This window comes from Dendropsophus ebraccatus, chromosome 7 (genome assembly GCF_027789765.1).
Source record: "Dendropsophus ebraccatus isolate aDenEbr1 chromosome 7, aDenEbr1.pat, whole genome shotgun sequence".
Lineage (NCBI taxonomy): Eukaryota > Metazoa > Chordata > Amphibia > Anura > Hylidae > Dendropsophus > Dendropsophus ebraccatus.
The window spans coordinates 84,621,262-84,649,016 of NC_091460.1; the positions used below are offsets into that span (position 1 = coordinate 84,621,262).

At 41.0% G+C, this 27,755-nt stretch overlaps 1 protein-coding gene across 1 annotated transcript in view; it reads left to right on the forward strand.

Moving 5' to 3' along the window:
- Positions 1-27,755, forward strand: part of FSTL5 (follistatin like 5) — a 538,172-nt gene that overhangs the window by 418,903 nt on the left and 91,514 nt on the right. The window contains exons 9-10 of the mRNA XM_069976180.1: positions 10,150-10,270; positions 16,980-17,141. Of these exons, the coding sequence (XP_069832281.1) occupies positions 10,150-10,270; positions 16,980-17,141 (283 nt within the window). The remainder of the gene's footprint in view (positions 1-10,149; positions 10,271-16,979; positions 17,142-27,755) is intronic.

A 27,755-nucleotide genomic window follows, 5' to 3' on the forward strand; every position in this document is an offset into this window, starting at 1 on the left:
TCTGTGGAATGGAGAGGATGGAAACCAGACTGAAGGGAAACAAGAGGAAAATTTTCAGAGAACGGGATAGGTGGGAATAGACCAGATGTTCCAAGAGTTTAGAGATAAAAGGGAGATTAGAAGCAGGTCGATAGTTGGCTGTACAGGATGGATATGGAGAAGGATTTTTTTAGTAATGAACGTTCAGTATTTGATTAGCTAGGGCTGCTGAACGTGGATAAAGCTCTAAGGTTGTCTGGAAAACATGCATACAGCCAATGACTGTATCCATGTTTTCCACATACCCTTAGGGCTTTATCCAACTTCAGCAGCCACCGCTAATCAAATGCCAAAAGTTCGGGTTTGGATCAACTCGAGTATGCTTGTCTCTAGTAATGAGGTAATGATGGAGTGTTTGAAGTGTAAGGGATTAGGTAGCAGGAAAGGTGTCTCCTGGGATAGACAGGCACCCTGGGCAGGCACACATGCAGGAGTCAGTCCACACCAAGGTTTGGTATAACTGACCGCAGCCAGTTTTATTTCTCAGGTTGTAGTAAAAAAAAATAAAACAGCAAAATAAAACCCTATGCTTGTCCAGCTCTAACTAAACATAAATGCTCCTGGCTAATCACCTGGCACCAACAAAAAAGAATAGCACAGTCCATACAACCTGATGCAGTTTTAGAGCTGGGCTCTCACAGACACTTGGCCTTAGCTCTTTTCCCCAGGGAGAGAGAGAGAGAGATCTGAGCACCTAGCAGGCTTTTATAAGGCCATCACACCTGAGTCCTGATTACTCTGTCTCAGAGGTCTAAGACCCGGACTGTCTAGCTGTGGCCTGCACATCAGCACCCATTACCAGGCTTTACACCAGACCTATTGCATACATTCTGATAAAACTTGGGGAAATATATACTCCATCTACAACCTCTCCACATTGTCTGTTACAGAAGGTAGATGAAAAGATGCCAAAAGAAAGGGAGAGGTTGAATATTTTTAGTTAGGTAAGTAGTGAGGGCAGGAGAGAGAGACTGGACAAGGTGTGAGGGAAAGGGTCACTAGGGCAGAGATTGGGGCAAGAGGAGCTTGGAGACTTTTTCCTCAATCACTGGTTGGAAGGCTGAGAAGACTGGTTGGAAGGCTGGTTGGAAGTCTGAGAGAGATAAGAAGGAAATGGAATCAAAACTACGTGGGGAATGAATATCAATAGTACAAGCGATTTTAAGAAACTCTGTAATAGGTTTTATGTACTAAAAGAGTTTCCTTCTGGACTGAAAAAGCAATCTCCCAGCCTCCCCCCTCACATCAGATAAAGCAGGATTTCTGTCTCCATTATGTGGCTATGGAGAGGGGAGGGGCTGTTAGGAGGGACTGAGCACGGAGGATTTCTGCAAAGCACAACACCCTGCAATCTTCTCTCAGTAAGTTCATAGATAAGCACTGACCTTTCTGACACCTGAATTTAGCGTTTTAGGTGCCCAGACAGTCTACAAACAGCTGACCTTCATGTCACCTCTTCCTGCTCCCTCATCTCCCTCGGCCCCTCCCCCCTCCATAAGGATAGAATGGGAGAGCAGAGCACGTCTTCACTGGCTTCTCTGTAATGAAGACGTGTTTGCCTGATAATGCACAGATAAGAAGTCAGGGGGGAGGCTGGGAGATTGCTTCTTGAGTACAGAAGGAGGCTTTTTTGGCTGATGAAACCTATTACAGAGTTTCTTAAAATCGCTTATACTACTGATTTCTGCAATAAAAAAAAAACATGACAGTTACGCTTTAACCTCTTAAGGACATAGGACGTACCGGTACGTCCTATGTCCTCACTTGCACTTCAAAGCGGGGCCGCGCGGCGGCCCCGCTTTGAAGTGCCGCGATCTCGGGTGCCGCGTGTAGCCCGGGACCGCCGCTATTAGCGGGCACGGTCTGATCGCCGTGCCCGCTAATTAGCTAATCGGAGGCAGCTGTCAAAGTTGACAGCTGCCTCCGATTACCGGAGGCAACGTTTCCCTGGTGTCTAGTGGGGGAGATCGCTCCTCCGGGACCTTGGCCCGGAGGAGCGATCTCCGTTACTGATGCCGGCCGGGGACGCGTCCAAGATGGCGCCGTCCTCGGCTCGGCACTCGTTCGTTTTCGGCTGCAGCAGCCGAAAGCAAACGAGTGCCGATCTCATGGATCTCTGCAGCATATCTATGCTGCAGAGATCTCAATGAGAGATCCAAGTGTATATACTAGAAGTCCCCCAGGGGGGCTTCTAGTATATGTGTAAAAAAAAAAAAAAAAGTGTTGTTAATAGTAAAAAGCCCCCTCCCCTAATAAAAGTCTGAATCACCCCCCTTTTCCCAGGTTTTAAATAAAAGTAAACAAATAAATAAATAAATAAACATGTTTGCTATCGCCGCGTGCGTAATCGCCTGAACTATTAATTAATCACATTCCTGATCTCGTACGGTAAACGGCGTCAGCGCAAAAAAATCCCAAAGTCCAAAATTGCGCATTTTTGGTCGCATCAAATCCAGAAAAAATGTAATAAAAAGCGATCAAAAAGACGTATATGGGCAATCAAGGTACCGATAGAAAGATCAAATCATGGCGCAAAAAATGACACCTCGCACAGCCCCATAGACCAAAGGATAAAAGCGCTATAAGCCTGGGAATGGAACTTTAATTTTAAGGAACGTATATTGGTTAACAACGGTTTGAATTTTTTACAGGCCTTCAGATACAATATAAGTTATACATGTTATATATCGTTTTAATCGTAACGACTTGAGGAACATGCATAACAAGTCAGTTTTACCCCAGGGTGAATGGCGTAAAAACACATTTCCCCCAAATAAAAGAAATGCGGTTTTTTTTTCAATTTCACCACACTTCGAATTTTTTTCTGGTTTCGCAGTGTACTTTATGCAAAAATTCAGCCTGTAATTGCAAAGTACAATTAGTGACGCAAAAAATAAGGGGTCATGTGGGTTTCTAGGTGGAAAAATGCAAGTGCTATGACCTTTTAAACACAAGGAGGAAAAACCGAAAACGTAAAAACGAAAATGGGCCATGTCCTTAAAGGGTTAATGAATATGACCTGTGTCACTTTATTCATTAATAACTTGGGAGTGCTTTTACCTATCCGGCTGATTCTGAGATTGTTTTCTCATGAAATATGGTTCTTTACATTTCTAGTAAATTGGAGTCGATACTTATAATGAATCTTTATGGGAAAAAAATAAATAAATAACGTGAAAAATTGTGAAATAAATGCATTTTTCCAACTTTGAAACTTTTCTGCTTATACACAAAATGGTTATGCCCGATAAATTATATATTAAATAGCATTAGCAACATGTCTACTTTATGTTGGCAGCATTTATTAAACTATTTTTCATTTTTTTTAGATAATAGGAAGCTTGAAACATTAGAAGCAAATTTCCAAATTTTCACAAAAATTTCAAAATCACTGTATGTTAGAAAGCCCCACAAAGCACCCCATTTCAGAAACTGCACTCCCCACACTCTGCAAAAGCCTAATATCTGCAAATCTGCAAATCCAATATCTTTCATAATTGTAAACCTATTACCAGAGAGATGCACCCCAATATTTATTGCCCCGTTTTTGCAGTTTATAGAAATACCCCATATGTGGCCCTAATGTGTTGTTTGATGCAACCACAAGCCTCAGATATAAAGGGGCGCCTAGTGAATTTCAAAGGGTTATCCTTCGCTAATCCACAGTGTGCATGTACCTTTGCAAATCTGTAATTGTACCCTGAGGTACTCTCACAGAGTTTGCAGAACTTCACGCCATACCGTGATCTCTTATTGAGATGGTACTGGCAGAGAAGACGTGTCTGCAGGGCAGCATATGCTACGCTACCCCCAGACACATCACTGGATGATGAGGATGAGGATGAATGGAGGAAAAAAGGATCCCTCCCATTCATCCTCACTGGCTGTTTCGGTGTGGGAGGCAATAATAGAGTATGCCTCTGATGCCGAAAACACCCTGGGGGCCATTTTCATATGGGAATTGGTATATGGGGTATGTAAATGTGTAGTGGTGTAGTGTAAAACTTTATTTCGTGTAGTGTAATAGCGTTTTTTACATGTTTTATAACATTAGTTATAAAAGAAAAACCCTACGCCAAAAAAGGCGTTGCTGATAAATGCCGCACTTATGTGCGGTACTTATCAACAGACAGTGGCTGTAGGATATACAAAAAAACACCTTTAGCCAAAAAGGAGGAGTTGCTGATTAGCAGTGCACTTACGTGCGATGCTGATCAGCACTCAGTGGCGGTAAGGTGCGGAAAATAAAAAAAGTAAAAAAAAAAAATTGGAAAAAAAAAAACCATTTTCTACAACTCTATAGCTACTGATAAGTGTATTATATACACTAATCAGCCGCTAAGGGACAGTAGGACACAAATGTCAGAAAAAGCCGAAGTTTGACAACGAGGGGGCCGAAAAAAGCCTAAGATTGCCAAAGCGGGGCCGACGGAAAGAGCCAAAGACACTGACGGAAAAAGAGGACGCCGCGGGACCCGGAAGACGCGATCGGGTCCCTGGATCAGGTTAGTGTGGGTCAATACCTGCTGTGGACACCTCAGCTACCTAGCTGAGGTGTCCATAGCAGGTATTTAACCCTTTTTTGAGGGACTTATATCGCCGTGATCGGGTCGTGGCACCTTGGCCACCATTACTTTTAACAGTAATGGCGGTCGGTGCTGTCTTGGACAGCACCGAACGCCATTGCTTTCCTGGTCACCGATGACCCAGAAAGCTGCAGATCGCCGCTATTGGCTGATCTGAATCGATCAGCCAATAGCGCTGATCGACGGCACGGGGGGGGGTAACCATCCCCCGTGCCGACAAGCTAAGATGGCCTGCTATACATCATAGCAGGCCATCGTCCCCAAGCGCTGTGTGTGTACACACAGCGATAGGGGAACCCGCCCGCGTACATTTACGTCCATTTGCGCGAAGGCCCAGCCTGCCGGGGCGTAAATGTACGCCCGCTGTCGTTAAGGGGTTAAGTGAGTTTGGCAACAATATGGGCTGAAAAAGTAATTTAACTAACACTCTACATCTGTTTTGTTCTTATTGAAGAGAGTTTAATTTTTTCCTAGGTAACATTTTTCTCAAGATTCTCTACAAACTGTGTAGTATCTCCACAAGGGGAATGACTACCTGTGTCTTTGGCTGTAATGTCAAAAATAATGAGGTAGATGTTACTGTAAATAGAAAATATGGTGTAAGGTGATCCTGAAAACCATTGCATGCAATTTCTCAGACTTGTCACACCATCAAGGTTAGTCAGAAGGATTATTGTTAAAAAAAAGTACAACATGTTTACTCGTACTGTATCTACAGAATTAATTTGGGTATATAGCCATGGAACATGGAAGGGTCTCTATTATGGCTGTGATGGTCTAACTTGTTCGCCGCTAAATCATGCAGAAGTTTATTACTGCTGTTTGTTATACTAGAAGTGAATTTTTTGTATGTTGCGAACTCACAGCAGTGAGATTACAAGGGGACATCCCACAACCCTAGAACTTCGGGTCTAAAAAGATTAGGATTGGGCATATTAGAGTAGTGAAATTACCCCTTATTACATGCTGTGCTTCGGAAAGAAATCTTAGGTCGACTGACAGGAGCATTTTGGACATTTATTAGAAATACAGAAATGGTCATAGAACAGTGATGGCTAACCTTGACACTCCAGCTGTTGCAAAACTACAATTTCAATCATGCCTGAACAACCAAAGATATGGCTTTGCCTTGCCCAGGTATGATGGGCTTCTTATTAGATGACCAGCACTGGGCATGAGTAGAAATACGACAAAAGACAATAGTAAATAAGGTTATTGTTGTTTTCATTATATACATGTGAACTGTTTTAGTAAGAAGGAATATACAAATTGATACATGAATAATAATAATAATAATAATAATAATAATAATATATTAATATATTTGTAAAGCGCCAACAGATTCCGCAGCGCTTTTTTTTTTTTTTTTTTTTAATAAATAAGTACAGAACAGGTAATATTTGTAATACATTATACAATAAATAAGTGAAATAAAATAAGTAAAGTTAAAACATGAATGTTACTACAAACAGATACTAGTTATGGTGTTATCTCTCAAGAACAATGTCCCACACACATCTGTGGATCTTATGAGAATACACCCTTGAGTCTTCTGTTTACCGGTTATGAAGGCTTGTTATGATTTTACTCTTTAGAGCCAAACATCTAAAACCATTATAACTTCTCAGGACACAAGGAAAGTTTGGTCCTAGTCTCACAATTCCCCACTTTTTCTCATACTGTATGTCACAGTGTGTGTCAGTCTTTGTTCATGTAGTCCTCTCAGCTAAATCCACCCTTCAGCAAGTGAGGGCAGGGTTAGCGTCTTTAAAGGATGCTATGTGTCATGGGACTTCTTCAGTACAGGCAGTCATCAACTGTTTCAAGTTGCCATCTAGAATGGCTGTAGCATCTGGCCGCTCCTCAAAGCTGCATTGTCTTTCATGTCTGTAACCATCAAGTTAGTTTCAATCACTAATTTATACCTATTAGAAGAATAAGAAGTATATGAAGTATAAGCTTGCCACCAGCCAGCTTATAAAAAATGCAATGCAGCTCAGTGGCTCAGCAAGGGGCAAGGTGGCATTGGCCGCAGCAGGCTCAAAGGGCGCTCCAGCTAGAGACAATGTCTGTGCACCCTCAGCAACTGGACAGGTCGGTTACTAGGGACGCCATCGGTGCATCCAATGGGCCAGCCTTGCTCTCTGATGGAGTTACTATGTGTGTGTATGTACATATATACTGCATATATATGCTTGGGTAGGGGGTCAGACAGGGGACAATATATGTAGAGAGGTCCAGTTCTGTGGATAGCTTTGTGGGTAAGAAAGGGAAGTATATATTGTACGTACTATGTGCTGAATGGGCAGCTTGTGTAGGGACTGGCACGGGGGGAGGCATAGGTGAAGCAGATGGACAGGGAGGTTAGCTTGTCTTGTTTAGTTTTACAAACTATGCCACTAAAATGGTCGCTAAGAATCTGTGTGAATTTGCTAAAAGAGCAACTATAATTTCAGTAGCCAAAAAATGAAATTCCTCAAATAAAAAGCCCTCGTGTTACCTTTTAAAAAGAGCCCTAAACTGCGTTGATAGCATGTGCGCTCGCTGAGACATCCCCAGTTGTTTGGCTCAGAAGAATAAATGAATTTTTCTTCTGGCTGCATGAAAGTGGGCATGGCCTATCCCTCATCTCCCTGGCTGCGTCCTTCCATTCACTGAGCAGCACCTTAGCAGATGTATCACACATAGCAGGATTAGATACAGCCCCAGCAGATGGTATCACACACAGTGGGATTAGATACAGTCATCTGCTCTCATTACACTGTAGGATAATGTCAGCCATGGAGGTGGGGGCACCTGCTGCAGACATCTGATAGTGAATGTTATATGTACTATGGAAGGACTACAGCTGTGTTGTGCTGGGACTTGTAGTCCTCCCCTCAGTGACTCACCCACTCTCCCTCATGCAGTACATTGGAGTCATGGTGGCATGTGCCTCCTGGGTGAAGCACATAGTACTTGTCCCTCCATCCAGCTCTTCCCCTGCGCTGCTCCTCACACACAACACCCTCAGCTCTGCTATGTGATCTCTGTGAGGGGAGGGGGGAGAGAGTGCTGCTAGGAGGTGAGGGGAGGGGGGGAGGAGGTTTTGTTTATGTCTGTGTCAGGGCTGTTATCTGATCCTCCTGTCACAGTCTGTACATCAGGATGGATCTGCAGTGAGGGGGCGTATCCAGCAGGATTGCAGAAATAAGTTAGAACCAGACAGAGCTATAAGGGGATAGTCAGCCTTATGTATTTAAAAAACTGTTCATTTTAGGTTATTAATGTATATTGCAAAAAGTCTTATCATGACCTAAGCTAACTAAAACTGAATGGTCAAAATATTTTATAGTTGCACTTTAAACAATTGTTAACCATTTTGGTGGCTGTATTTATGTGTATTTTGGCCACAAGAGGAGACAAGAACAAAGTCTAACTTGATCTTAGCTAAACATTTAACTGCATGCAAGAAAGCACATAATGTTGCAGTTGACCTAATTAAACAAGACCTGTCATCTTTTCTGACATGTCTCCATTCTGGATGATATGATAATACTGGATCGTTTATTCTTAAAACTCTGAGTTGCTCTGTACCTCTGTTATTGCTCCTGGAAATTCATGAATAAATTGACAATTGGGTGTCAGAAGGCTATGTCCCTATACAGTATGGCACTGTAAGCACTTATCGGGCAGTGTCAGTGTGACAAAGAATCAACAACATAATAAAGAAAAGATGCTTCATAATTGCTATAGTAATTATTTACAAAAGAGAAATGCCAGGAGTACTGACAGATCCTTTTTTCCACTTTGCATCTTTATGCTAGATTGCAGTGAACTGTGCTAACAAGCGGGTCATTTAGACATGTTTACTCATTCAAATGTTATTAGCCTGGTCTTTATTAAAAGAAGCATCATATAGTAGTAGTGGATTCTTTGTAGTTGGCTTTTTCTAAAGTTAGAAGGTCAATGAACAAGCTTGTGGGATTACAATTTCAGAGAAAAGGGATCATGTTACAAGAAGAGCAAAACTGAAAAAAGGAAGTTAAGAATAGACACTGCTCCTTAGTAGAATGAATAGCATAGGCACAGAATATTCACAAAACATGGGCTCCTCATCCCACTGTAACTATGGCAGCACTAAAATGGCCTTCACATTATGGGATAAATAACAATATATTGAAGTGTACCCATGAAGTTTTATGAAAAATAAATTGGAAACAATGTGCACAATGTTTATTTATCTAAATTACTTACATTCTAAATTTAGCGCTGTAGTCCCTGCTCCACCTATCTGCATTAGGAGACAGAGCCTCCTGCTTTATTTTCCTCCAGTATCATGTGATTTTATGGCAGTCAGTCTTGCGCTTGAGGCGGAGCTGGAAGAGCTATTTTTAAACACTACTCCCATTGCCCTCCTCTCCTATTAATTGCTCCTTGCGTCCCCCTTCTCACTCAGCTCCTCCCTCTCTAGACTGGTAGGGCTACCTCCAACAACCCCACCCCAGTGTCTGGTCACTCTGTACACTCCAACCTCAGACTGGTCATCCTGCCACCATCCCACCTCAGACTAATCACCATGTACCCCCCCACACACACACACATCTACCCCAGACAAATTGCTCTGTCCCAGGGAGACACAGATTGGTCTCCCTGTCTCCCTCTGATTGGCTTCCCTACCCTTTTTGCCACATAACTGCAGTTCTTCTCCTCCATAGTTCTCTCATAATGGAAAGTACATGTCTGTATTGGGTGGCTATGGGTCCCCCAGGAGTAAAGGGTCCAGGATGGCTGCCCAGAACTAATATAGTATAACCTGCCACTGCTGGCCCCCACTAGAGTGATCTTGCTAAAGAAGATTTATTATAATTCTTACGAATTCATCTTCAATAAACTAAGCTAAAATTATTTGTACCAATGTAGCAACAGACATAGGAAGCTCTGACTCCAATAAAAATATATTATAAAAATGATTAGAACCAAATTGTGGAATTACTAATCAGTCTTAAAGACCATTGCATAAAGGGTATATAAAGTTTAATTGCAGCATTAGAGTTTTTTTTAAAAAGGAGTGATGGTGCTTTACAATTATCCAACCATACTCACCTGTCCCAATCCCTCATAGTTGGTGTTCCCTGGTTCCCCTGACCTGTTATCCTTGCAGAAAATGTCAATCACTGGCCACAGCAGTCAGTGATTGGCTGAGAGGGCTGCAGGGATTTTATGTAAAATAAAAGAGGAATCTGACTGAGATGAGGGGACCAGGAGCCTTCGGGAAAAGCAATGTAAATGGAATGTAAAGATTGTTGAATAAGTGTTACTGTATTGCAAATCAGAGAAGAGACAGTTAAATATAATATGAATCTAATGTAAATAATGTACTCTACTTATTACTCAGCTGGATCTGTATGATGACTCTATTTATCATTCATGATTGCAGTGAGTGTCTTGCATTGCAATTAATGTGCCAAGTTGAAGAACATAATTAATGTTATGGTATTAAGATAATTACAATAACCTTGTTTTTCTACAATTATTCCTTTAGGATTTTGGAGATGATGGATCCTTATACATTACCAAGGCTACCACAACCCACATGGGGAATTACAGCTGTCATGCTGATGGCTATGATAAGCTTTATCAAACGCATATCCTCCAAGTGAATGGTAAGCAGAGTAAATTTGGTTTTCAAAGAATTAAAGAATTTATAAGAAAATTGTACAAAGAGAATAGCCAATTTTTCCAACACAAGGGAAGGAGAAAATAAGTACAGAGCATCATGCAAAAGTAACTTAAAGGATAATAAATTGTAATTTAAATAATGATATAGGAGGTGAAAAATCTTGCTTTTTACCTAGATGAAGGACTAAGGGAGAAAGCAAGAAAGTTCAGTTTAGAAGACAAAGCAGTTTTATGCAATTCCATAAAACTGCATTAAAAAAAAATAGCAAAAAACTTCCGATCGTGTAGTTTTCCCCATTTACTCTCTGCTAACGTGACCACATTGATTTAAAACAACAACAACAAAAAAATCAGGCTGGCTTGGTGACTTTATTACATGAAATAATGGAGAACAGAGTGGAATTTTTTTTCCCCTAAACTTTTCAAAACTTGAGGTTTACCTGGAGAAAAATAGTTACAATTAGTTACAAGACTGTTTACCAAATATACATATTAGTTACAAACATAGACTGTGTTTACAAAATATAAATATTACTTACAAACAGACCTTGTTTACAAAATGTACGTTCCAGTTAGGCTACGTTTACACAGAGCAAAAGGAGCGGATTACGCAAGGAAATATTTCCGCCTGAAATCAACTGACGCTGAATTCCGAGCAGAATATAAGCAGAATGTAAGCAGAATCCCTGCGTATTCTGCTAGGAAAGTGTTCAGCTCGTAATCAGCTCTTGACAAATTCAGCGCGGAATACTCGAGGAATCCGCATGCATTCAGCGCTGAAATTCAGCGAGTATTTGGTGAGTAAACTAGACTATACCAGAACATATACTAGAATCCTCCTCCCCCCCCCTTTTCCCCATTTCCGCGCTAATTCAGCGAGTAATTTCCGCTTGTATTCCGCTTGTATTCCGCGCTGAATACGCGTGTATTCCGCGCTGAAACAGAAAATCAGAGCCCCATTGATTTGTATAGGCTTTTGCTAGCGGAAGAATGAACATGTTCATTCTTCTGGCGGAAAGCGGATTAGTTCAGTGCGGAAATTTCACTGTGTGAACTGCAGAGCAGAATTTCCATTCAACACAATGGAAATTAGCTCTGCACCTATTTTAACGGCTGAAATTTCAGCGCTGATTCAGCGCAGAAATTCAGCTGCTTTTGCTCAGTGGGAACGAGCCCTAATGCTGAGGTGACACACTATTAGTATTAGTGTTGAGCAGACATGCTGAACTATTTGGGTTCGGCAATGCCGCTCACTACTAATTTTGAGATTAAAAAAAAAAATAATACAGCCATATATTTCATTAGAGCCATATTTTGCTTTTATTTTGGTGTGTGTGACCCTAGACATACAGTTATATCTAGGTATGAGTGAATTTACAGTAGGAATGAAGCAGGGCTTTGAAGTGTGCTCCGCTCTGTGTCGCTCCTCCCTAGGTGCTGAAAAAAGATGGCTCCCACCCTGGGAAACTTCTCCGAGTATCCCAGGACTAGATCTATCTTCTTTCCAGCACCTTGGGAGGAGTGGCACACAGCGAAGCACACTTCAAAGCCTTTCAGCCCTATGAGCAGAATGCCAGTAGGAACTAAGCACTTTGCTTTGTTCCTACTGTAAATTTGCTCATCCCTTGTTATATCTATAATTGGCAAAAATGTATTTACTAGTATGATGTGAAAAATTTGTGAGGATAAAAAAATAATGAATATTTCACCTTTTTCTGGGTTTTTGTGGAAGTTAGTTGTCCTTTCTGCATGCAAAGAAACCATAAGCATATTGATTAAAAAAGGTCATATGCCAAGCTAAAAACCTTGGTTGTGTCAAATAACAAACACAGCAAGTTATTTTTTTATACACAAAATACAATAAAAATGACAATGCAGAGCAAAAGGGCAATATGTACATTGAATATTCAGTAGCAACATCATGTAAATGTGGAGACACAGCAGAAAGTATAAAGATCATGAATGCAGAAGAGAAATTATGAAGAGTTAGAGATGAAAAAAGTCTCAGATTTGTTTTGATTCCAATTTGATAGAATTATCTGTATGATTTAGATTTAGACGCTGCTTAGAAGACTTCTGTATGACACTGAGCTCTCCAAGGACTATATCCAACCTATTCAAGCTCTAACACCAAGAGAGCATAAATAATGTCAAAGTGACAATATAATACAGATGTTGCAGAGTTAACATTCGCAGTCATGGCGCGTTAACTAGATGTCTTAATGAACCAAGTCTGACTGTTAACTATGCTACATCTGTGTATGGCTATACAGCTCATTTTCATTTTTGCATTTAAAATTTTTCTTTATCACTTCCTTTATTTTTTTAACTCTTGTTATGACACCCTTTGCTTTACTAAAACATGTACTATAGGAAAAAGGGAAAGAAAGAAAGAAAGATATTTGAAAGTTTTTTTTTTTTTTTTTTTTTGGGGGGGGGGGTTAAAAAGGTGGTGTCATGAAGAAAAAGTTTATAGTGATGCATTTTGTTAAATGAAATATATTCCAAATTTAGCATTTCTTAAAATGTATAATTTTAGAGATATAGATTTACTAATCCCCCATCTGCTGCTTAGTTTCATAACCTGTTGCTCCCCAGGCATGCGCTATGTTGGGATGCTTAGTTCAAACCCAGTCACAATCTGATTCGTACTGGCAGTTGGTTTTCACTTCACATGCAGCAAGGGGGATTATGGGAAAGTGTCTGCAGTGTTGCATGGCACCAGCAGGGTCACAGTTCAGAGAAGGAACAAGGAAGAAAGCAGGCGCATATGGAAGAAAAATGGTACAGGGATGTAATTTTCTTTACTAAAAACAAGACAGTTCTGCTTTACATATGCGTATCTTATACGAATCTAACTTTTATGTCTATAAGGATTTCTGTGGGGCCTTTTTTGTGCTGTAATCTATACTTTTTATCAGTGCAGTTTAGGCTTAGCTGGAACTTCTATAGCCTTTTATTCCCAAAACACCTGTTCACTGTACATGTACAGTAGATTTTGAGGTGAACACCCCTCTGCACTGATTTGCACTGACAATGTTCATATACTTTAGTCAGTAGGCTGTTTACATTGAATCACGAATTGGAAAAGCAGATGATTCTTTATAAAATGGAGAAGATGGATACATTTGTTTTATCATCTCAGTGGGAACATCTTTGCACACCTTCTAGGCACCATCTAGCATGATAATTATAGGACCACACAGGAATTCAATATTTTTAAGCCTGCACAACATTGATTTTTATGTAGAGGTTAACAGTTTTTTGACATAGAAATGTATTGACCTCATTAGCTGAACCCGAATCTCATTAACCATTTTTCTGATACATATGTCCATTTTTTAGCTGTTCTATTCATATTTGCTTTAATAAATGCTGACAGGTGGCATAGGGCAGTTGTTTAAATGAGAAAGATAATATACTTAGAAACAGGTTCTCAGAAACAGATATAGTAGTTGCCAATGAATTATTTTATGTATAATTATACTGTTGAAAACTGATTATAAGGGCCCAAACACTCAGCACTCATACCACCATGTCAGCCCGCACTATACTGTACCTCTGTGTCCTTCCAACTATTCAGAGACATGCATAAGAAAGATCATCGCATGTGTAATTGCATGCTTTATTACAGAGCCCTTCTCCAATAGATGCATTGCACACTATGGACAATATAAGTCAGATAATGGCTATGTTCTCACAACGTCAAAAATAGAGAAAAGGTGGCCGATTTAGCTATTTAAAAAAAAAAGACAGTTTTTGCCACAATTTAACTGACTGCAGTGGCAATGCATTGAAGTTATTTGGGAAGACAGACGTCCAATGCAAACAATGTATTGAATAACGGACGTTTTTACCACGTCAAAATAATGAACATGATCATTATTTTCAGATCTCTTTTGCAAACAGCGGACGTTTTTTATTAGTTTTTCACACACAGTTTTTCTTTTGTCACCGTTCTTTCTGTTTTTACTATTAAATTCAATGGACTTTTCAATTAAGCCACACCCAAAGGCCAATTAGTAACCCAAACTAGAACAATGTACCCTCAGCCGTCATTACACTAAGGGAAGGCTAGACATCCTAATGACGTTCGTTATTTTAGACTCAAAATGACGGACGTAATTTTAAACACAGCTGAAAAAACATTATGTGAACACAACCAATGGCTGTAGAAGGGCAGAGTCTCGAAACAGGCTGCCCCAGGAGTGTGCAGCTCTGTTCTGTCCCCCTCTCTGCTATGCTTTATTGAGAATTCAACTGCAATCCACATTCCTGGCGAGTGCCATTCGTTTATCTACACTGTCATATTTGAGATTTTCTGCCTTCGGTTCTGTGCGCCAAGACAGTGGTTTATATTAGTGTATCCTGCATTCGCAATAGACTGAGACTGATAAAAGGACTGTGCAGAGTACCTGTATCTCTATACTTGCCTAATTCAGATAAATATTACATATCAAATTAACTTTTTGGGGGCTTTAAATAGGCATTATGCTATCAGCAAATACAAGATAATTTGCACCATCAATTCATTTTATTTCCCATTATATAGCTAAGCTTTCTTGTAAACCACCTCCACCCCACACCCATTCTCTTTAGTGGGGTTGGGCTGTGCCATGTAGGTGAGAGCAAAGCGAATCATAGTTCTGTCTCCCTTTTTTTCACATGGTAAAGTGATGATTTTAATACCTGATGACAATTTAAATTTTTGCACTTTCAATTTGTGTCTTCTCATGTTTAAAAGGCCACAGTGCTTGAATTTTTTCACCTACAGATCTACACGAGCCCTACACGAGCGACACTAATTGTACTTTGCAATTACAAATGTAATTTTTTCATAAAATATGCTGTGAAACCGGGAAAAAAAAATTTGCATGGAGAAAATGAGAATAAAATGCTTTTTTTTTCTTTCTTCTTTTTTTAGGGGGGTACACTGTTTGCCCTATGGTAAAACTGACTTGTTAACTATGTTCTAGGTCAGTGTGAATACAAAAATACGTAACTTGTATAACTTTTATTTTTGATGGCTTTTAAAATAGTAAAAATTATAAAAAAAAACAGTAAATGTCCAAACTGCTATATTATAATCCTAATAATGCTTATCCTTTGTTCTATGGGGCTATGTGAGATGTCATTTCTTGCACCATGATCTGTACTTTCCCATGATACCTTGCTTGCATTTTTGATCACTTTTTATTGCAATTTTTCTGGATTTCATGCGACTAAAAGATCACCAATTTGGCGCTTTGCCATTTCTTTGCGTTTATCCCTTTTACCATGTATGATGAGGAATGTGATATTTTAATATTTTGGGTGATTTTGGGTGATGCTGTGATACCAAATATGTTGTTTATTTATTTATTTTCATTTATGAACTGGGAAAAGGGGGGTGAGTCCCCCGGGGGCACTTGTAATACATAGAGATCATAGAGATCAGTACACTTTACATTATGCAGCACTGACCGATTAAATCAGTGCTGTATTGCTCTGGGCTACTGCCCAGATTTCAAGGTTGCCAAGCCGGGATCAGCGTCAGTGCAACTTTGTAAGAGGAAGAAATCCACCCTCCATGATCGCATCGTGGGGTGAAGATTCCGCCACTAGATCATCATGAATGGGCTATAGAGGCATTTAAATGCAGCTGTGACAGCTGCATTTAAATATCCTAATTAGTGGGCAGTAATGCGACATGAGTCCACGGTGCGACACCTTTTTGAATCCTCATAGCGAACAAATCATGTATGGGTATGTCAAGTGTCCTTAAGGGTTTAAAGGGGAACTTTGGATAAGAAATATTTAACCCTGTTCAATTCTGACCCGTTATCTATGCTTGTTTGTAATAGATTTCTATTACATGAATTGGTCTGTTTATCTGCAGCATATCCTCAATCATATCCTGAAGCTGCGGAAAATCCTTATTTCCTGGTCCCCTGTTTCCAATCCAATGTCCTCCCCCTCCCTTCTGAGACAGAGATCACATGATCTTTTTCTCTTCTGTAGCCAGGTAAGCTGTAACACCTCATCTGTAACCCAGCACACCACTGACATCACACCTGTTCACAAGCAGTGAAACAACAGCCTCTCCTGAGTAGTATAGGGGAAAGGAGACACTGTTGTTTCATCTCTCTCTCTCTCTTACCTATATATTTAGATAAAAAAACAAACAAACAGAAAGATAGATAGCTATAAAGATAGTTTACTGTACAAAGCAAAAGCAGATCCAGCAAGTGGTAGGCAGATACTACAGCAGAGGCTACCCAGCAGTTGGCTCTGAGGTGCGATACATGATGGAGGAGGCCAAGATGTAAAACTAGTATCATTTATATAAGTTTAAATGTGGGTCTAGGAGCAATGTAGACAAGTGGATCCGGTGTCAATCAGTGGGGAATTGGTGAGTGCAACTATACGCTTTTTGGTGCATTTTACTTTTTTGTGGGATCACTGAAGTTTCCCTTTACGTATCATCTTTAACTTCAGCAATTACAGTATTTCTTTTACCTCATACTAGCTAAACAATATCTACTGTTTTATTTCAATAATTAAAATGCTATTTTTAAATAAGTAACTTTTTTTTAGATTTATGATCCATATACATAAAATTTAAATATGATTTATGCGTTATGTATTATTTCTTTATTTGAGTAATTTGTTTTATATTAAATATATAAACAACTTCTTTTTTTCTTCTTTTAGTTCCACCTGTCATTCGTGTCTACCCCGAAAGCCAAGCCAGAGAACCTGGTGTTACCGCCAGTCTTAGATGCCATGCTGATGGAATCCCACAGCCCCAACTAAGCTGGCTAAAGAATGGAATAGACATTACAACAAAATTATCCAAGCAGCTAACATTACAAGGTTTGACCACAATCTGACACTATGATTATAATTTCAAAAAACTGTTTTATGTTCAATTAACAATTTTGAACAAGTATTTTATAATTATTTATTATCACTACCAGGGATTAGACCTGTATAACAGGTGAACTCCTTCTGTGCATTTCTCTAAAGCATCTGGTAATCAATGTTACTAGCAAATGTAAGAAACATTATAATTAGAGATGAGCAAACCAGGTTCGGGTTAGAGTCGATCCGAACCCGAACATTCGGTATTTGATTAGCTGGGGCTGCTGAACTTGGATAAAGCTCTAAGGTTGTCTGGAAAACATCAATACAGCCGATGACTATATCCATGTTTTCCACATAGCCTTAGGGCTTTATCCAAGTTCAGCAGCCACCGCTAATCAAATGCTGAAAGTTCGGGTTCGGATCGACTCGAACATGCTCGAGGTTCACTCATCTTTAAAGGACAAGTGCCATGAAAAACTTTTTCCCAGTAATTGAAGCACATTACAAAGTTATACAACTCTGTAATATGCTTCAATCACCTATCTGCCTCCCTTCCCTGTCTTTTCCCCCCTCCACCCCCCACCAAGAAGTGTCCTGACTCACACAGACCTGATTACTGTCGTCACTGCCACCAGGCAGCTCCTTCTTGTGAGGATGAGTCATCAGCAGGAGGGCTGCTCTAGGTCCTGTTACACCAGCCCCCCCTCCCCTCCTTGTCAGGTGACTCTGCTTCCTCAGCTTATCTTCTCTAGTGACATGACTACTTCACTGAGTCCACTGCAGCAGGACAGAGGGTATGAGGGGAGGGGGGAGCTGCCTATGTGCCGGAGTCAGTCTGAGGGAAGATAAGCAAGTGAGATGTGACAAGTGATGGCTTGCAGTTGTTCAGCCAATGGGAGCTGAGCAAGCCTGTCACCTGACAAGGCAGGGGAGGGGGGAGGCTGGTGTAACAGGAGAAGGAGCTGAGAGAAGAGCTTGGTGACGGTGACGACAGTAATCAGGTCTGTGTGAGTCAGGACACTTCCTGCTGGGGGGTGGAGGGGGGAAAAGACAGGGAAGGGAGGCAGATAGGTGATTGAAGCATATTACAGAGTTATATAACTTTGTAATGTGCTTCAATTACTGGGAAAAAGTTTTTCATGGCACTTGTCCTTTAATTATAATATCTCCTCAAAGAAAAAAGGCCCATTCCTCTATAATATTTATCAAACTATTTTCTAGTTCCCCACCTGCCACTTAAATTCAATTCATGAGGTAAAAATCAAATTAGATAAATAAATAAATAAATAAATAACATAACAAATAAGAATATATATATATATATATATATATATATATATATATATATATATATATATATATATACATCCATCTACAAAGAAGGTGTGTGCGTTTGCTGTAGAAAGACATAGGAAGAGATACAGTGAGAGGCTTGTAATGAGTGCATATCTTTTAATACTAATACTAGTAATAATAATAATAATGATAATAATAATAATACCGCCGTGATGTAAAAGCTATGTCAGATTGGTCCCTATCCCCATAGGGGCTCACAATCTATATTCACCGGTTAGTATGTTGCAGACTAGATTCACAGATTTAGGCTATGTTCACACTACGTAAAACTACGGCCGTAGTTCTCGCCGCAGAACTACGGCCGTAGTTTTGCGCTGTGGAACATAGCTTATCTTTAATGGGATCCCAGCCGGAGCGTACACACATCGTATATGCTCCGGCCGGAATCTGTGCGGCCCCGCAAATAACTGACAGGTCAGTTTTCTGCGGCCGGAATTCAGTGAATTCAGTTCACACAGTGAAGCGAGCGCCTCCGGCCGCTTGCTTCACTGTGGGCTATGGGAAGCTCTGATGTGGGCGCGCGCTGATGTGCCCACATCAGAGCTCTGCGGCCAAAAGATCATCCGGCCGGTACTTAAGTACCGGCCGAGATGATCCGGCCAGAGACCGGCCGTTCCGTGACCCGGATGGTCTCTTACGTAGTGTGAACATAGCCTTACACTGCTCAGTTCTGTAAATAATGTTCTCAATGTTGCTTTTGAGTGTGTGCTATAAATATAGGGTAGTAGGATCTCTACAAATTGACTTTGACAATTACTTTGAGAACGTCAGAGCATCTGATAAAACATGTTAGGAATGTAAGGCAAGGTATAATTTTAGGCTATGTTCACACTACGTGAGAGACCGGCCGTTCAGTGATCCCGGCCGGGTCACCGAACGGCCGGTCTCTGGCCGGATCATCTTTATCATCGGATGATCCTTTCGGCCGCAGAGCTCTGATGTGGGCACGCGCAGATAGCGCACATAGCCGGAGCCGCTCTCTTCACTGTGTGAACTGACAGGGCTTTCTGCGGCTGGAATTCACTGAATTCCGGCCGCAGAAAACTGACATGTCAGTTGTTTGCGGCGGCGTATGGGATCCCGGCCGGAGTGTGTACAATGTGTGTACGCTCCGGCCGGGATCCCATAGAACAACAGGCATTGTTCCACCGCGGTAAAAGTACGGCCGTTGTTGCCATCGGCAACAACGACCGTACTTTTGCGTAGTGTGAACATAGCCTTAAACTGTATCAGCGGACTAACATTAGGAACTAACCATGTCCTGCAATTGGTTAGCAGCTAGATACGAGAACAGTGGGACAAGAGGGGAATTACTAAGCGTATACAAAATCAGATGCAAAGTTACATTTTAATGCCACTGGGGAAAGTGGGGTGTTCAGATAGGTGTAATTCTCAGATAGAAGGGATTGTAACAATACTTTCCGGGTAAAGACTTGGATCGTCTAGTCAAATGACATAATGCACTCTCATTTATTTATATTACCATAATATTTTTATTAAGCACTAGACGAGACTAGAAAACCATATTAAACACAATTTAAATACACAGACAGCCACTTGGGGGAGGAATGCCCACACCCCAAGAACTGAACTATCCTCCAAAAATTCAAAGAAAATACTATAAACAATATAGGGAAAACTTGTTCCCAAAGTGCAACCTGGAAATAATACCCACTCAAATCCTGGAAAAATCATGCATGAATAAGTTATAAAGAGTTCAAAAAGACTTATCACCAAGGTAAACAATATATCGGGGGAAGGAGGTCTGTGAAGCCCCACACACTTCTGTCACTTCTGTGACTTCATCAGGGGTAATTGCATGTGGTTTACATTTCATTATTTATTGCTGTCTATATAATTATCACATTGTTATTATGTATATCTTACAAATATACACTTACATGGTCAGGAGGTATTTGAATGGCAAGATTGAGAAGCTAGGCTCTAGGCACCCCACTCTCTCAACACATTTTTCTGAAATGTACTATATAGAGCAAGAATTTATTCATTCATCCCATTTTTACAACTTTAAATACTGTACAACTGTACTCACATGATTCTAACTAACCAGTCATGCTCCCTCTTCTGTCACGCCAAGAAAGGTTTCATCTTTGTACTTTTATCCTTTGATGTCCTAAATCCTTTTTACCTTTTACTCTACCTTTTTTATAGAATTTCTTAGACTAAATATTCTTCAAACATCTCTTTCAATTTATAAAACCCAGTTGAAAATATATTTCACTGAAACGTCTTTCTTTAAATGATTGATTTCCCCACCGACTCCTTAAGATGTACTGTACTTTATACAGTATGTCCTACTTGTACTTTTATTGAATAGATTTCCACTTCCAGATTTCTTTTTATATTATATACTATTTTAGAATATTTGTTGTCAATAACAATTGGTATAAAATTGAATCTGCTCTTATTTTTTCCACAAAAAAGTTAAATTTTACTATTCCAATAGAGATACTATACAGTGAATTCAACCAACTATTAAACTGATTTTATATGTGCTGACATTGTGAAAATGTTTGTAAGAAAGTTAAAATGTGAATATGAAAAATAAGTAAATTAAAATTTCTGTTGTAAAAATTAAGTGTAGCTTTGACATAAAAGAAAATGTAATGTAAATATTTCAAGTTAAAGCTATCCATATTGCATAACAGTTAAAGGGGCTATCCAGAGAGCAGAAAAGGCCCTACCCACGGGCGTAGCTAAAGCCTCTTGAGCCTTGGTGCAAGAGGTCAACTTTGCCCCCCCCTTCCTTGACCAAACGATGCTATTGGTTTATATATATATAATCTCAATACTGATATTACCAATAATACCAGTATATAATAAATATTATCACTAGTGATGAGCGAACATGCTCGTCCGAGCTTGGTACTCGTTCGAGTATTAGGGTACTCGATGGTACTCGTTACTCGGACGAGCATCTCCCAATACTCGAGAAAATCTCATCATCCTTTCCTGTAAGTTTGGGCGCAATTTCTCAGCCAATTAACATACAGGAGACTCTTTGGTACATCCTGCGATCGCGTGGGACCCATACATGTCAATAGCAGCGATTGGTTGGCCAGATCAGATGACCCTGCTATATAAAAAATCGCGGTCACCAGTGCTCGCTTTAGACGTATGCTGGAAGAGATTAGGGACAGAGCTGCTGTTGGTTAGGGAGAGCGCTAGGGAGGAAATTAGCGTTCCAGTAGGCAGGGAATACTAGCGAAACAACCAAGCAGCCCTTGTAAGGGCTTCAAATCGTTTTTAATTTCTATTACTACAGACTGCTGGCTGGGACTTGCAGTGCTGCTACCACGAATTCAGCAGCACACTGTGGTGATCGGCTGCTGGCAGAAAGGGGACATTAGATGTTGCATATAGACCCCTAAGAAGTGCTCAGTACTCTTTTATGATTTTGTGGCTGGTGGTGCTGCTGTTGTAGATTGTATTGCTGTGATTTGTAGTACACCTGCATGGAACTTGACTGCTCATTGTCCTGTGTAACAGGTGCCATAGACCACAGCCCACCACTTACACACAGACTCTATAGACAGCCTCCAAATACTAGTGTGACACTGACCACCAGTATATTTGCTGATTTCTGTATTTCTTACTCAAGGCATATCTAAGCTTAGTAGTGATTGCCCAGTGTAAGGGGTTGTCACACAGTGTATTGGTGCAGCCACCACCATATTGTATACCACAGCCTCCCATAAACTTGTGGAACCACTAGTATATTTGCTGATTTCTGTATTTACTACTCAAAGCATATCTAAGCTCAGTAGTAATTGCCCAGTGTAAGGAGATGTCATACAGTAGTGCATAGGTGCAGCCACCAACATATTGTATACCACAGCCTCCCATAAACTAGTGGGACCACTAGTATATTTGCTGATTTCTGTATTTACTACTCAAAGCATATCTAAGCTCAGAAGTGATTGCACAGTGTAAGGGGATGTCACACAGTAGTGTATAGCTGCTGCAGCCACCACCATATTGTCTACCACAGCCTCCCATAAACTCGTGGAACCACTAGTATATTTGCTGATTTCTGTATTTACTACTCAAGGCATATCTAAGCTAACTACTGATTGCCCCGTGTAAGGGGGTGTCATACAGTGTATAGGTGTAGCCACCAACAGATTGTATACCACAGCCACCCAAAAACTAGTGGGACCACCAGTATATTTGCTGATTTCTGTATTTACTACTCAAGGCCTATCTAAGCTAACTACTGATTGCCCTGTGTAAGGGGGTGTCATACAGTGTATATCTGCAGTCAGCAACAGATTGTATACCCCAACCTCCAAAAAAACTAGTGTGACCACCAGTATATTTTCTTATTTCTGTATTTCTTACTGAGGGCATATCCAAACTCACTGCTAATTGCCCTGTGTAAGTGCTGCTATACACCATATAGCAGCACTTACACACAGACTCTACACGATTACCTCCAAAAGTAGTCTAAGTAATATATTTTCTTGGCTTGCTGTGATCTGTAGTGCAGCTATCTCAGTCTTGACTGTGCAGTGTCCATAAAATAGTAAAGCCCAGGGGCAAGGGTCGAGGACGAGGGCGTGGGGTTCCAAGCGATGCAGAGGCTGTAATTCTGGGCAGAGTGACACAGCAGCACCTGTTGAGGAGGGAGCAGTGGCACACCGCAGACATTCAATCCCTAGCTTCTTCTCACAACTTCTCACAACGGGTCTCAGGGTACACCACTATTGAAACAGCAGCAGGGTGAACAGGTGCTGACGTAGATAGTGGATAATGTTTTCAGTAACTTATCCACCACCCAGTCTTTCACGCAGTCCACCCACGCTAGCCAAGGGAGTGGAACCCTTGCTCCAGAAGCTCAGCCTCCTTCTCCACAGCCTGGCCCCTCCAGGGAAAGGAGGGATTCAGAATTGGAGGAAGGGCTGGTGGATGAGGACGAGGTAGCTGGGTGGATAAGCCTAGTGACAGTGCTTCCAAGGGGGAGTCAAGATCAGTCACAGGACAGGTTGGAAGAGGGGAGGGCAGAGGGAGAAGCAGAGCCAGAGCAAGTAGATCAGCAACTGTTTCGCGGAGTCAAACTCCCGTAACCAGGCCTAGATGTTCGCAAGTCTGGAGGTTCTTTAAAGAAACTGCGCATGACCGACGGACTGTAGTGTGCAACCTGTGCCACGCCAGGATCATCAGGGGAGCCACCACTACCAGTCTAACCACTACCAGCATGCGTAGGCATATAAGTGCTAAACACCACACTTAGTGGAACCAGGGCCATTCACTTAGTGCTCCTTCCCTTGTGTCACATGATGGCTCTGTCAGTCCCCACGCCCAGGCCCCAGGCATGAGCGCCTCCCGCCCTATACCCACCCCTTCACCTCCACTATGCTCAAAGTCAAACTCAAAGTCAGACTCCAAACTGCTGGCTGGGACATGCAGTGCAGCTACCAAGATTTTAGCAGCACACTGTGGTGATCGGCTGCTGGCAGAAAAGGGACAGCAGGTGTTGCATCCAGACCCTTAAGAAGTCTTCAGTACTATATTATTATTATTATTATTATTATTATTATTATTATTATTATTATTATTATTATTATTATTTAGTATATACCACAGGGCAATTAGCAGTGAGCTTTGATGTGACTGCAGTCATAAATTACAACCCAAAGAAAAACAAATGCTGATTTTTCGTAGCGAAAAACTTTTATATCTTTATTAAATATATATATTAAAAACAATTCATAAAAAAAGAGAGACAAACCAGACATTAAAAGAACGGTGGCTATCCTGGAGGTGTTTCTATTGTTACCAGATCACATGTGCTAGGATCCCTGACCAACAACCTACATCATAATACAGGGGGATACATTCTAAACATCATACAGTAGGACACTATACAGGCTTATTAAATATAAAGTGCTAGCGCATGCAATTCATAAAGTTGGCCTACCCCAAGTTGATAAATCTCCTATCCACCCTTCATCGACTATTATAGCCCCACAAAATTTAGAGATACAGCAAATCAGATACCTTTTGCGGTGAATTACAATGTAAATCCTCCACGACCCACCACCCCATTCTGCAGTCATAAATGAAGAATTAAGAAAATATGCTGGTCATACTAGTTTCTGGAGGTTGTCGTATACAATGGGTATAATGGGTATCTATTGGTAACTGCAGCTATATAGTTTATGCCACCATCTTTAACAGGGCAATTAGCAGTGAGCATGGCTGTCACTCACCACTTCTCCCCACCACTGATTAAATTTTGATTTTGAAATTGACTTGGAGGTGCTGGGCTGCCCTGCCCCTAGCGTGTTGTCAGAGCGGGTCTTCAGTGCAGCTGGTGGCATCATCAGTCACTAATAAGTGCACCCGCCTGTCAACTGACAGCGCTGACAGGCTGACGTTTATTTATTTTATTATTTTTTTATTTCTTATTGTAGCCATATCCAATCTCACTGCTAATTACCCTGTGTAATTAGCAGTGAGCTTGGTTGCTTATGACAACAGGCGGAACCTGGTGGCGGCTCTGCAACTCAGCAGCCTCACAAATGTACCATACCATGTTACGGATGTCCTCTGCTGTCCTTTCACCTGTACCTTCTACCTTCCTTGGATGTTGTAGCCGTTTTGAAGGCAGGCTTGACCATGACCAGGTCTTTTTAATAAAATTCCAGGGCCGCTTAAGAAGACTGTATTGTTTTACCCTGTGTAATTAGCAGTGAGCTTGGTTGTGTGTGACAACGGGCGGAACCTGGTTACGGCTCTGCAACTCGGCAGCTTCTCACATGTACCATGCCTGGCCCACGTCTTCAACCTAGTGTTGGTGTGTTTCCTTAAAACCTACCCCAATTTGGCTGACTTGCTCACCAAGGTGCACCACATCTGTGTGCATTTCCGCAAGTCAACCAGGGAAAGTTACCCCAACTACTACAGTCAAATTCAAACTCAAAACAGTAGTTGGGTGAGAAGTGGTGAGTGACATGATGCAGGGAATGTTTTTGGGAGGCTCACTTGCTACCTCACTTTTAATGGTTCTCTGTGTCCTCACCGCCATGGTATGTCAGGCAAAGTGTTTAGGTGGTTCATATGCTACCTGTATTTGAATGGTTCCCTGTGTCCTCACCGCCATTCTGTGTCAGGCAAAGTGTTTGGGTGGTTTATATGCTACCTGTATTTGAATGGTTCTTTGTGTCCTCACTGCCTCACTGCCACTGTCTGCCATGATGCAGGGAATGTTACCCCAACTGCTACAGTCAAATTCAAACTCAAAACAGTGGTGGGGGAGAAGAGGTGAGTCACATGATTCAGGGGATGTTACTCCAACTGCTACAGTCAAATTCAAAGTTAAAACAGCAGTGGGGGGGAGAAGTGGTGAGGCACATGATGCAGGGAATGTTACCCCTACTTCTACAGTCAAATTCAAAGTCAAAACAGCAGTGCGGGGAGAAGTGGTGAGTCACATGATGCAGGGAATGTTACCCCAACTGCTACAGTCAAATTCAAAGTCAAAACAGCTGTGGGGGGAGAATTGGTACCATCTACCTTCCTTGGATGTTGTAGCCTTTTTGAAGCAGGATTGACCAGGTCTTTTTAATAGACAGAATACCGCACTTGCCCTTTCTTAGAGACTGTTTAAAGGATTGAAAGTGTAATTCAAATTCCGGGGCCTCCTAAAAAGACTGTATTGTTATTCTTCCCTACCTCCAATGATATGCCTCTGGCGCACAACTGCATGAGGGTGTGAGGCTAAATCTAGCCATAATCCGGCTATTTTTATTGGATGACTGTATTGTCCATCTTGGTCTGGGTCAGTGGTGTCAGGTTAAATTTTTGGGTGGTCCATATGCTACCAGTGTTTGAATGGTTCCATGTGTTCTCACTGCCATGCTGTGTCAGGCTAAATTTTGGGGTGGTTCATATGCTACCTCTGTTTTAATGGTTCTCTGTGTCCTCACCACTATGCTGTGTCAGCCTAAATTTTGGGGTGCTTCATATGCTACCTCTGTTTTAATGGTTCCCTGTGTTTCAACGCCATGCTGTGTCAGGCTACATTTTGGGGTGGTTCATATGCTACCTCTGTTTTAACGGTTCCCTGTGTTCTCACCGCCATGCTGTGTCAGGCTAAATTTTGGGGTGCTTCATATTCACACATTTTCTGAGGTTTACAGTTTTTTACACGACCTTCCCTCTACTAAACTTGGGTCCCCTGCAAAAATGCTTGAGTTTCTCATTGACTTCTATGGGGTTCGTTACTCAAAATGAGCACTCGAGTATCAGGAAATATTTGTCTCGAGTAACAAGAACCCGAGCATTATAGTACTTGCTCATCACTAATTATCACCATACTGTTACTAACCAAATCCTGTATACTGAGATTAATATTGCCAATAATACCAGCATACAGGGGGCAAATATTACCGCCACACCACAACCACTACCATCACCACCATATTGTTACTGACCAAATCCAGCATACTAAATCCAATAAAACACAGTACCAGATAACAAATATAACCACCACATACTGACTAACACCACCACATACTGACTACTACCACCACATACTGACTAACACCGCCACATATTGCCTGCAGCAGGCGAAGGCAATAGAACACCAATCTCATAGATCGGTGCTGTGTAATACAGCTACACTGATCTCTATGGGGGATCAGTGTAGTTGTATTAGAAGGCCCCCAAGGGGACTTATAATCACTGTAGAAGTTTTTTTTTTTTAAGTGTTTTCATAAATAAAAAACAAACCTCCCCTAATAAAAGTATAATTCACCCCCCTTTTCCCATTTTATAAATACAAATAAATAAATATGTTTGGTATCACCGTGTGCGTAATTGCGTGATTTATTAATTTATCACATTTCTAAACTCTTACAGTAAACGGCGTAAGCGCAAAGATCTGCCAAAGTGCAAAAATTGTGCATTTTTGGTCGCATCAAATCCAGGAAAATTGTAATGAATAGCAATCAAAAAGTCGCATATGTGCAATCAGGGTACCAATAGAAAAATGACACTTCAATTAGCTCCATAGACCAAAGGATAAAAGCTTTATAAGCATGGGAAAAGAGCAATTTTAAGGAACTTTTTTTCCTGTAAAAGGTTTTTTTTTTTAAAAGCCATCAAGTAATATAAAAGTTATGTAAGTTGCATATCGTTTCAATCGTACTGACTTAAGGAACATACCACGCATATAATTTTTTTCTGGTTATGCAGCATATCTTATGCAAAAAAATTAAGTCTGCCATTGCAAAGTACAAT